Source organism: Fopius arisanus, unplaced genomic scaffold, assembly GCF_000806365.1.
Source record: "Fopius arisanus strain USDA-PBARC FA_bdor unplaced genomic scaffold, ASM80636v1 scaffold00107, whole genome shotgun sequence".
NCBI lineage: Eukaryota > Metazoa > Arthropoda > Insecta > Hymenoptera > Braconidae > Fopius > Fopius arisanus.
In genome coordinates, this window is record NW_011887846.1 from 279467 (window position 1) to 291357 (window position 11891).

Genomic DNA, 11891 nt, shown 5'->3' on the forward strand with positions numbered 1-11891 from the left:
TCCAATTTAATTTAAATTGAATTTAAAATCATATGACTCCTAGTAATTTTCCAATTTACAATCCAATTATTTTTACATTAAACAATAATAAAAAGGAAATAATAAAATAATAAATTTTACAATAAAAAATTGTACATCTGTTTTTTACTGATAACTCAAAAAAATTACTAATAAGAGGAATTTAATTATTTAATTTCATTAAAAATTTTGTTAAAATGAAGGAATAAAAAATAAATTAGTTAATGCTTTCATCTTGAATTAATTGTTTCGCAGAAAATTGGGGATTAAAAAAAACAGAAATAAATGTTAAAGGGGATGTGTCATGTGTCTTACAGTTTAAAAATTTTCGTTGTAGAATAAAGGAATTTGTTATTCACTGGGAATTACACTGAGTTATTTATTGCATTTCTTATCGACCGTGAAAATGAGGAAGTTTGAAGCAGCTCGTACAGATGATTCAATTGGTTTTTTTTTATTTCCTACGAGATTAGATATACAACATTGCAGTCAAGATGCAGTGAATATTAGAAAATAATTCTCGATTACTCGAGGGCGTGACATCTACTGCACATTGATAATTCCGTTGGATTCTTTTGAACAGATTGTAGGTTTTCCTTCGGAGATGCGGTTGCAGATGAGATTCTTGAAGTTATCAATTGCTGCGTTGTGATTCTCGGGAGAGTACACCTTCAAATAAATAATTGTTATTAAATTTACTCTGATTTTTTAAATTCACGGATGACTTAATGAATTAATGCACCATTTGAAGACATTTTTACTGTGACATTGTAGTGGAAATTATAGGGACTCTAGAAAAATTACTGCACAATTACAGAATTTGATTATAATTATATAATCATCATTTTTACAGCGTTGTTTAACTGTAGAGTACAGGAGAAAATAATTTGAGAAATTCATTCTATTTTAAAATCATTCATTCATCATCATTTCATTCCATTAAAAATGTGGGATTTTTTCATGAAAATTTTATGGAATTTTGACATTTCAAATCTATCATTTATTTCTTGGTAAATGTCTAGTTTAGGTCCACCAAACCATTCTGGATGTTTTTTATTTGATTGGATGGGTTTCTGTCTCCTAATTAAGGATCTGGTCACCTTTTTAACCGGAAACAATTAGGATGAGAGATATGACATTTAATCCACTGCTCTTTGCGTTATCCAGGGCCACGGCGAGGACGTGGCGGTGTGTCGGCTCCAAAGACACCACATGTTGGCACATTTATAGACAATGGACACACAGAAAGATGGATTTCATCAAATATTCCTGAACACTTCACTAAAACTCTGAATTCACCTCACCCGACCATCTACCATCGCTGACTGAACACAATGAGTGATTTATCCGCCATTACCCTTTCGTAGCAATTCAAATTATTGAATTTAATATCACTCGCTCGTCGTGTCAACAGCGACAACAGGGGGAAGAGGGGGTTTAAGGAATTTCAGGGACAACAGAGTTTACCTCAGGATTATTTTTCGATGTATTTACCTCTTTGTTGTTTCTCATTCTCTTCTTTCGTCTTGTTAATGGGAACTGAGAGGATAAGGATGGATTTTTCGTCAGAGAAATTCATATTTCAATGATTATTTTTTCAACCCAAATTTCCGTTAACAGGATTGGCCCATTTGATGTCACGTGGTACCAAGGACCATGGTATTATACTGATAATTTTTTGATAATTTTGTCTGGTATTCCTATATATAAGAAACAAAATAATATCCAGTCGAATTAACCCCAGATGTCAATGACAGATTTAATTCGATCCCTTAATTTGAATTGAAATATATTTGTTTTGAAAATAAAATTTGTATTTGACAACTGTGAGGTTCGTCTCATGGGCCAATTCTGTTAACCGAAATTTGGATTGAAAAAATAATCCGACGAATACCGCTCGAGCTTCCAAATTAGTCGAGTATTTTCCTCAAGGTTCCCTGCAAACAAACGAAGACGTCAAATTTTTCAGGAAAAATCATTTTTATACCTGAGAAACTTGACTCCTTCATTGGTTTGCAACGAAACGGGAAATACTCGATAATTTTGAAGCTCTCGTGGTATTACAACTGATTATTGCTTTTGGTGGACCTAAACCATACATTTACCATAATCATTGCTCATTATCACTATAATCAGTTGTAAAAATAAATTATAATGATAATAAATTATTATACCGAGTAATTTTCTTGGAAGTAACTTTCTCATAAAATTCTCAAGGAATTTGTAAAATCTGTGGAATTGATTCTATTTGAAAATAAGAACTTGAAAGATTAAATCAATTTAATTTAAAAGACTAATTAGATTAAATTAAAAAATGACGCAATTGAATTATTTTTCCTCTCCCCAAAATTTCGAGATGAAAATACAAACGAACAAACACCTAATAAATTCGAAGTAACTCACATGATCGATAACAACAGCCGGAATTCCGGTTGCTTGAACAGTTGGCGTAAGGGCGTATGTCTTATCACCGTATGCGGCGAGAAGACGATCGCCCATTTCCGAATTCATGCAATCGGTCATATTTTTTCTGATTTCTGCACTCAACCCCATGGACTTAGCGCACTGTAAAAACATTGCAATAATTTAAAATCTACCGATAAATCATTTTTCATTGTTCAATTAATTATCTGATCTTGGGACTGACCCCTGGAACAGCTGTGACAGGATTTGCACTGGACATGGCACATCCGACGAGTTCGACAGCCGATGATTTTTTATCCTCAAAAGTTTTATTGGAATTCAGAATTGCCTCGTACCCACAAATTTGGGCCTTATTTGCTATACATTCATTGGGCCCATGTTGACATTCAAATTCGTATTTGTTTGAACCGTTCATTTTGTACTGGAGCGTAGATGATTATAATTTTTTTACAATATAAAAATGGAAACAAAAAAATTATCATAACGATCAATTAATATTTATTATTTTTATTGATCATTTTTATTAATATATTCATGATAATAATATCATAATGAAATCAATTATAGGTATAAATTAATTATTAAAAATTATATTTCCTTTCCTGTCGCATATATTGTTAATTTATTATTGAAACTAGCTGCACTATATGTAATGAATGAACGATTTTCCACTTTTTTTCTCCTCACCTTTGCTTTTCCGTATGGGATAAACTTGACATCGAGGTAATTCTTCAAGTCGGGGTACGAAGGCATTAATTGATCCTTAATGAATTTAGCGCTATACGGGCAGAGGGAAACGTAATAAACGTCAACACCGATGCATGGAGACGATTTACATACGTCCGATCCGCTGCACTGGAAATTAAAAAATAGTAATAAATGAGAAAAAATTTTTACTGCAAAAGATGCTGGGTTTCAGGGAGTTTCTCTAGAAATTCTGGAAGTTTGTACTGTGAAAAAATGGATTTTTGTAGTTTAAAAAAAAATTGAAAATAAAACCTCTTCTCCTGCAAGGTTGATTAAATTTAAAATATATAAAATATAAAAATATAATGATGCAAGACTAACTCTGTCCCAAATTGCAGCCCAATCGATCCAACCGTTTTTGAAAAATTCTCATTCGTTTGTAGATCTAATTTCTGGAATATCTAAAGTTTAGATATTGGCAATCTCTAGGTAGCTCGGAGCAGAGCCATAAACTCGGATTAAAAATCCAATAAAGTTTACAACCATTTCAATAATAGGGGTTTTAGTACTAGCATAGTGGGGGCAGTAGTGGGGGCTTCACAGGTACTAAGGTGGGGAGTATCCCATGAAGCATCTGGCAAGAATTTATCCTCCGGAAGGGTAAAACTTGTCGCGCATCTGATTATTTTTTAATGCACACATGAAAAAAAATTGAAATTTTTCTGATCGACTTATTTCGCTTTCCTTTACATGAGTCTAATTTCTCTTCTTTTCCTTTTCTTAAGCGTCACCCCCACTTCGATTGATCTCAGCGGAGGAGAAGGGCTTTTACGATGTGGGTCATAAAGGCCCATCACCCGATACAATGGGCTTTCGTCTACCCTTTGTTACGCACTAATAGAGGTCGAGAGCACGACTTGCTCTCCGAGCAGAGTTTGCCCAGCCCTGATCTAAACAACTATCCAACCGATATGATTTTTTTTTCTTTCAAAATATTCGTCTTGATGTCAGCTATAACAAGCAATCAAAATATATATACCGGTTGGTTCAAATTTTTCGAGATATTTCATCTTTTTTGTTTTTTTTTTGCCAAAAATTCTTGTTTGCACTCTCATCTGCGCAAAAATCGATATATCAAATTGTTTCTCCATCTACTTTAGTTTTTTCTGTAAAAAATCTATAACTTATAATTACCGCAGTAGAACGGAGGTAATTAGAGGGTATTGTTAATAAATTGCAGAAGCCGTTGATATAATGCGATGGAAATTATGACTCACCGATACAGACAGAAGCCCAAAGATCGTGGAGATAGCGTATCTCATCATCTATTGTTTGCTTTAGCCACTCGCTGTTAAAGATCAACACATTAATCAGTCCTGAAATTCTAATTGCAAACTGAGGAATTTATTGAGGAAAAATGCAGCTACGATGATGGATAATCCTTGGAGCAGTTGAGAATGGTGAGAACTGGATTCGATCGCGGTTTTGCCGCGGGTCAAACTGATTCTGCCCTCTCATTTAAAATATTAATCTCGAAACTCGGGGAAAGTTCATGTTGATAGCAAAATCATGCGATTTGTTTTGTTGTATTTAAAGCGACTAGCGCACCATTGGCGATTGTTCATTAAAAATTTATGGTTTTGAAAAATAAAGTGGCTATTGCCTGTGAGTTACATTCGATTATTTATAATATAAATTGTTCTACGCATGATTTACCTACATAAAAATAAGTATTTTTCCTATAGTCTTAATCGCTGAGTTTTTACATATTATTTAGTGCGATGAAAATTAGACATAAGTAATAGTGATTTGACGAATTAGAGGTACAGAGGTGTTTTTGTTACTCTAGAATGTGCGCTAGCTCTCCCCAGGAGTTCCATTTTTCGCAGTTCTGTTTTATTTGTTTCAAATCTTCGAGGGGAGAGTGTTGGGGATATTTATAATGCGTTCTGATGTTGAGATGCCGTACTTGACAGAGGTCGAGAATATGGTCAAGTTTGTTTACGGAGAAGTTTGTTGTTAGTGCCTTGAGACTGTCCGCTATTGGTTTGATTTTAGGTGTTGATATGGGAATGTGTTTGAGGGGTTGTGGAGCGGGTTGTCTGGGTGCCTTAGTTTGGTCATCTTCCTCAGGGTGGATTTTTCGGCTAGGCTGATCATTTTTTGGGTACCAGGTCTTGCGAATAGAAGTGGATGGGCGTAATCTAGAATTTCACGATAAATTACTTCATATATTTTGGTGATATGATGAATATTCAGGCCTTGGCTCTTATAGGTGAGATGTCGAAATTTCAGCCCTTATGGACATCAGTTTTATTTATTCCTGAAATTCAGGACCAGTTTCACAGCCTAAAAGTGTGTATTATTGCTCCATGAAGAATGAATTTTAAGTTTGTGAATTTGAATAAAGATTCATCGTCCTATGTATTATCATTCATTTATTCTTCAGTTTTATTACGTTTCATAATTCACTCATTCACGCATTTATTCTCCATTGTAAAATCACGCCCAGAACAAGTTTTAAATCATTGGGAATGAATTGAAAAAATATCTTCTTGATTTATTCACTTGGAACAAGCAGCTGGTTTGTCAGGAATCCGATCGCAGATGAGTTTTTTGAAGTTTGATTCCGCTGCTCTCTGATTTTCCTTGGAGTATACCTGAATGAATTACGATAACAAAATTCAAATTAATTATTCTTCTCAATAATTCAAGACCGTGACTATCGGATCAATAAATACTCTCAAATTTCCATAACAAGAAATGGTGGATTGACTCCAATTTTTACGTAAAAATCTCATTTCATTTTTATTTTATTTTAATTTATTTTTTTCTTTTTGCATTATTTTTTTATGCAGAATATGTTATGTAATATTTTTAGGAGTGACTGGTGCAATTCGACAAATTTTACTATTTAGAATTTTTTGTTTTTTAAAAGATCTTGAAATTTTCTATGAAAGAGAAAGGATTTGATAAATCGATTTTTATGAGGGACTAATTGTAAATTAATGGTAGAATTAAATATCTCACCCCATCGAGAATAATAGTTGGTACAGATGTCAATGCAGGATTCAAATCATGAGTTTTCTCTCCATAACCGGCCAGAAGAGCATCTCCTTTTTCCGAATTTATGCAATCGTCGATGACTTTCCTCGTTTCTTCGCTCAATCCCGTCGTTTTAGCGCACTGCAAAATACCATAAATAAATAAATAAATAACTAAATCAGCAATTCCGACGCCTCGGAGGTGGCAAAAAAACGTACCAAAATGAGAAAGAAATTTTTCCCTTAAATTTGCAGCCAAATCGTAACATAAATATCTTCACCAGGACTCAAAAAAATAGTTCATTCCGTACGAAGAAAATTACGCGAATTGAAAGGAATTTCAACAGCGTAAATAATTATAATGCATATTTAAAAATGCCAGGTGGCGGCGACGCCATCTTTAGAAGTCCCTATGCAGAGGGAAGGGGCGTACGTGCACACAAAATGGCAGCGACGGCTTCTGTCCACCACTTCGTGTTTTTGAACGTTCACCCAAATTGTTTATAATCCTCAGATCATTTGAAATTCGTTTCATCGTTTTTCTGTGGAAGGAACGATTTTTTTGAGCCATCGATCAAGAATTTCTAGCGATTTTTAACTAAGCATTCAAACTTCTACATTTTTAAATATTTTTTCTACTCCTGAATTCATCAAGTAGAAGAAGTTCGTCAATAATGGATGAAATAAAAATATTCTGTTTTAGGATTGTTATGAATTACTTCTGGCACAGCTGTTCCTGGATTATCACTGGACATTGCGCAACCGATAAAAGCAACAGCTAGAGATTGTTTTTCTTCATATGTTTTGCCAGAGTTGAGAATTGCGTCGTATCCACACCCTTGGGCCTTATTTCCTTGACACTCGACTGGGCCGTGTTGACAAGTGAACGAGTACTTCTTGGATTCCTCTAGTTTGGTCTAAATAATTTTTTAATGGTAATTAATCTTGAAAGTACGCCAAAGAAACATATCTCTTAAAAAAAATATAATTTCTGTTAAAATTCTCGAAATAAAGATAAAAGCAGAAATGATCAAATAATATGATCAATCAATTAACGTTTCATTAAGTAAAGGATGAATATTGCAACGAAAGAAAAGAAGCGCGAAATTCAAAAATAGTATGAGACACTTGGAAGTGAAATAGGAGAGAAAGAATTTGGGAATTTTGTCTTTACTAACAGAGGCCTTTCCATAGGGAATAAAGTTGATATTTAGGTAATCTTTGAGGTCAGGATATGATGGCACTAGTTCATTTCTAATGAACATCATGCTGTCTCCGCAGAGGGACTCGTAATAAACATCGACAGTGATGCAAGGTGAAGATTTGCATGGAGATTCTGCATTTGCATTCTAAAAAAAACAGAAGATCAAAATTAATCAATTAATTAATAATATAAATAAACAAGCAATTCAATCTGAAAGATTAAACAATCAAGTGGATTGACTAATCAAATAAGTAATCAGCTTCAGCTCATTATAATTCAATGTGCACGATTTTTACGAAAAACATTCATTTTTAATTGGAGTGTACATTTTTTTGTACAACTTTTATCTTATGTGCACACCGCAGTGCAACACCGTGTAGAACTTGATAGAGTGAAATTTTGTGAACGAATTTGATATGCACGTTTAAAAATCAAATGTGCATATTTTATGGGGTGAGTATAGTTTATTTTTGCTAATAAATTTGCAATATAATTCCTAATCATCATTTTGCGTATTGTTTTTTCTTTCATGTAAATTCATTGTCGCATTTACTCTCATTTACATTTACTTTATTAAGTTGGTAAATATGTATTGCTTTGAAATTAATTGAGCTAAATTGGCGCTATTTTTTAAATATATGTTTTGTTAGTGTTTTGCCTTTTTTTTATTACGAGAACGAACCCGCGCTACAGCGCGCTGTAATTATAAAAATCGTGATTAAAAATTGTTAATTTAAATGAGTTTCAAATTCAAATTAGCCGCCTCAGATGACTGAACCAATGAGGAATAAGCGTGACAGAGTTTCGAGATATCGATAGTCTCGATGTTTGTCCTTTTTAGGATAGGACCCTTTTTGTCTCCTGACTTACCGTGGAGAGACGGGTTCAGGGTGAGTTAACGGACAGTCAAACTATTAGGTTTATAAATTTTTGATCAAATCTGTTTGGTAAAAACGACGCATAAAACTGGTTGTTTATTAGTTTACGAATTCAGTAATGCCTTTTGGATGATTTTTATTGAATACATTAACATTTTGAACGCTGTCCATTAACTCAGCCTGAAATTATGCATCACATACCCATTCCTCCGTGGTACTCCGTTTTTTTTTATTGTTTCAGTATTTTCATGGAGACAAATATTCAAGCAAAATTATTAAACACTTCATCTTATCCGCGGTTTTAGGTGAATTTCTATAGAATATAAGAGAGAAATTTGAAACCTTCAGTTGAATTCACTTTATGAATCTTTCTCTTCATGAATTTTTAACTTTTTAAACATTTTATTTTTAATTTTTTAATGAGATTTTTAATAAATTTTACGGGTTTTCGCGCGTCATTTTCAGTGGGATATTCTCTCCGAATTTCTATTTTTTTTTATTTTGCGGATTAATTTTTTGATTCCTTCGTTCAATGTATATTTTAAGAGTATTACCTTCTATCGTTGTTTGATTGTGTTTTTCAAATGAAGAAATGAATATTAGATGCGATGTGATTTACTTTACTGACTTATTTTGAGTTATTACCACACATTTACCTAAGTTTGTTTTCCGTATTTCATTCGAAAATAATATTCATTTGAAAAAAAAATAAAATTCCATTCATTCTTGGCCGGACATTTAAAGAAAAATTCGGAAAATAGTATTTTTCACGCCTAGGACGGAAAAAGTGAATCTGACGAAAGCGGCTTTATAGTCCGAGCCGAAGACGAGAATTATAATGCGCATGTGTGAGAATCACTTTTTATCGCCGTGGCTGAGATGCTATTTTATGTCATTGTGGCCGAAAACGCGTTTTTATTAGAGAAGCAAAACGAGATTGGAGGCGCGTTTTACCAACCTCGATGATATAAAATTTTTGGTGCATGCGCACACATATATTTCCGCCTTTTTCGGATCATATTAGACCGACGTAGCATGCAAAATTTAAAACTTTATTTTGAGTGCTTCTACAATTAATTAATCGACTGATTAATTATTAATTGATTATTATTTAATTATATTAATCAATTAATTAATCATCTAAATATAATATACTATAATATATACGTTAAATACGCTTTGCACATTATATTCAAAAAGTTCAAAGCTATTAAAATTGAGAGCCTGGGCTCTCCGTAAATTATTAAATTCCGGAACTCCTCTCACACCATTGCACCCTTCATAATGTGCCATTTCGCCACATACACAGTCTAGTCAAAACTATCGCTACATTATCAACATGCACTCAGCAAAACTAACTTCATTTTCCTTTTTATACCTATTCGTACTATCTATTGTGTATATAATATGTAAACATGTGAGGGAAAAACTTAAACGCGTTCGACTAGAACTGGTAAATAAACGGTTGAGGACAATGAGGCCCTTGTTTTACTCCACTCGACACCTCGGGGTTTTCATCTGGAAAACATTTGGGACACTGGCAATGCAGAATCTAGCTTGAGTCATAAACAAAGAGGACTTGGACCTAAGGTCCCCAAAACGGAAAATCCATCGGACAGTTCGAGTCTCAACCCAAATGAGATCACATCGCTCCACACTAAATATTTTCTGACATATTATACTAAACGTTGTTATTAAAGTTCTTTTAATTAACCTTTATTGTATTTCGATTGTTTAATCACGGCAGTATTCTCATGAGGAAAATAAGTATATTATATCACTTTTAGAGAGCAAAGCTCTCGGATGATAAAATTTGCCAGTTGCATTCGTTTCAAGTTCTTTCAAGAACTTGAAGTGAATTAAAAAATCGAATACACTATAATAAATTACTGTCATTCGAGTAATAACTACAAATAATTTCTCAAAAAATAGTCAATTGTTTTCACTTTCAAGAATTTCTTCGATTTAATTTTCATGTAATTTTTAATGCAAGAATAAGGCAAAATTATGTACTCACCGAGCCACAGAGGAGTACAAAAGCACTAATGATAGGTAATCGCATCATTTTACGAAAGGATATCTTCCTAGATCATAAGAAAAACTGAGAGAATGTTTCGTGAAACGATGACATTATATAAAGCGAAAGGAAACTCCAGAGTGGGGAATGCCTGAATAGGTCATGAAGAGTGGGAGATCCTTTTGATTTCCATCGGGGTCAGGATTTCTTGTCTCTTTCCACTGGTTTTTCGGTGATTCTGACCTTCGGTTCACAAGCAAGGGGTTTAATTACATATTCAATTACTGGTTTGGCGATAACGGAGTTTTGGATTGGATTTCAGGCGATATCCGAACCTGACAATGACTTCAAAATAGAATTCGATATTAATGTTATGACTGTTTAATCTTTAATGCATTCTTTCATGCAATTGTTTTGTTTTATGTCTTTTTTTTAAGGCTCTTTCATCAATTTCACGTGTTCTTTTGTTGTTGAATGCTGGCACGAAGAGATAAAAAGTAACGAGATGAGGTTTCGTAGAATTCCTCACAATCGAAAAAAGATATTCAAATTTTTAAGAACTTTTTTATGCAATCCAAGAAGAGATACAAAAAATCTTTAACTTTTTTTAAATCTATTTTACGTTTTATATTCAGAAATGTTAAGTCTCGGTTTAACGGGATGTTGAAGGAAGTCGTTATTTAAATCTTCTCCAGATTTTTTATTCTATTATGAAATTGAATTTATAGCCTGTCAAAAAAATAATAATATGAAATTCAATATTCAGGTAAAAAATTAATAATAATTATTACTGAAATTAATGAAATCTATGAATTGGCATATGATAAATCTGGATTCGTTAATTTTGAAGCTTCTAGTGTTGGAAATATTTTCGACGTGAAAACGAACAAGAGACCTGTTGTGACAGATCAGAGGGAATAACGGAAACATTTAGGCTGTTTATACGAAACAGCCCAACACGTGGACCAACCCCATAGACAAAGGGCTTTGTCTAATGGGTAGACCTGACACCCTGGACGATTTGGTGACTGAGGACACTTGGAGACGAACTCTCGAGCAAGCAACATTAAATTTACCACAATCAACCCAGCTCATATTATATCGAGTCTTTAAACCAAAGTTTAATTGTTAACAATAACTGGAAGATCGGATTAATTAATTAAATAATCGTTAAATATTTAGTCTCTTACACTACATATGCCAGAAACCATAAGTTTTAGGGCGTAAAAATATAAAAAAATCATAACAATATGCTATCATTTGATGAGTATTCAATTGAATCATAATTACCATTGCACCTCTCCAAAGGAGAATAAATAATGTTCAAAATGACATATGAATGATTCGATTTTCTCGACCGAGAGTTATAGAAACACCTCAACTAAACAGACTTCACAAATAAAACACAAAAAACAATTTCATCACAAAAATGTGCAGAAACAGATGAAAATTTGCCGGAATCACAATTGATTATGGACTGATTTAAAAGCTCATTCAATAAACTTTGAACAATTACGAGGGTTATGTGATTCTCATCCTTTTTCATGGAGTTGTCGCATTTTGAACGTGAAAATCGGATTTCAAAATCGTATTTTTCAATATTTCCGAAGTGAATGAAT

General features: G+C 33.3%; 2 protein-coding genes across 2 annotated transcripts; both read right to left on the minus strand.

Annotated features, from left to right (window-relative positions):
• Positions 1–447: 447 nt before the first annotated feature.
• Positions 448–4612, minus strand: LOC105271323 (gamma-interferon-inducible lysosomal thiol reductase-like). Its single transcript, XM_011312793.1, has 5 exons — positions 4407–4612; positions 3130–3297; positions 2666–2863; positions 2422–2583; positions 448–687 (listed from the first exon to the last, which is right to left on the minus strand). The coding sequence occupies exons 1-5, from the start codon at positions 4452–4454 to the stop codon at positions 562–564; spliced, it is 702 nt and encodes a 233-aa protein (XP_011311095.1). The 5' UTR covers positions 4455–4612; the 3' UTR covers positions 448–561.
• Positions 4613–5549: 937 nt separating this feature from the next.
• LOC105271324 (gamma-interferon-inducible lysosomal thiol reductase) lies at positions 5550–10380 on the minus strand. The gene is made up of 5 exons (XM_011312794.1): positions 10273–10380; positions 7352–7522; positions 6893–7090; positions 6160–6315; positions 5550–5789 (listed from the first exon to the last, which is right to left on the minus strand). Exons 1-5 carry the CDS (start codon positions 10318–10320, stop codon positions 5694–5696), a joined length of 669 nt encoding a protein of 222 aa, XP_011311096.1. The 5' UTR covers positions 10321–10380; the 3' UTR covers positions 5550–5693.
• Positions 10381–11891: the final 1511 nt, after the last annotated feature.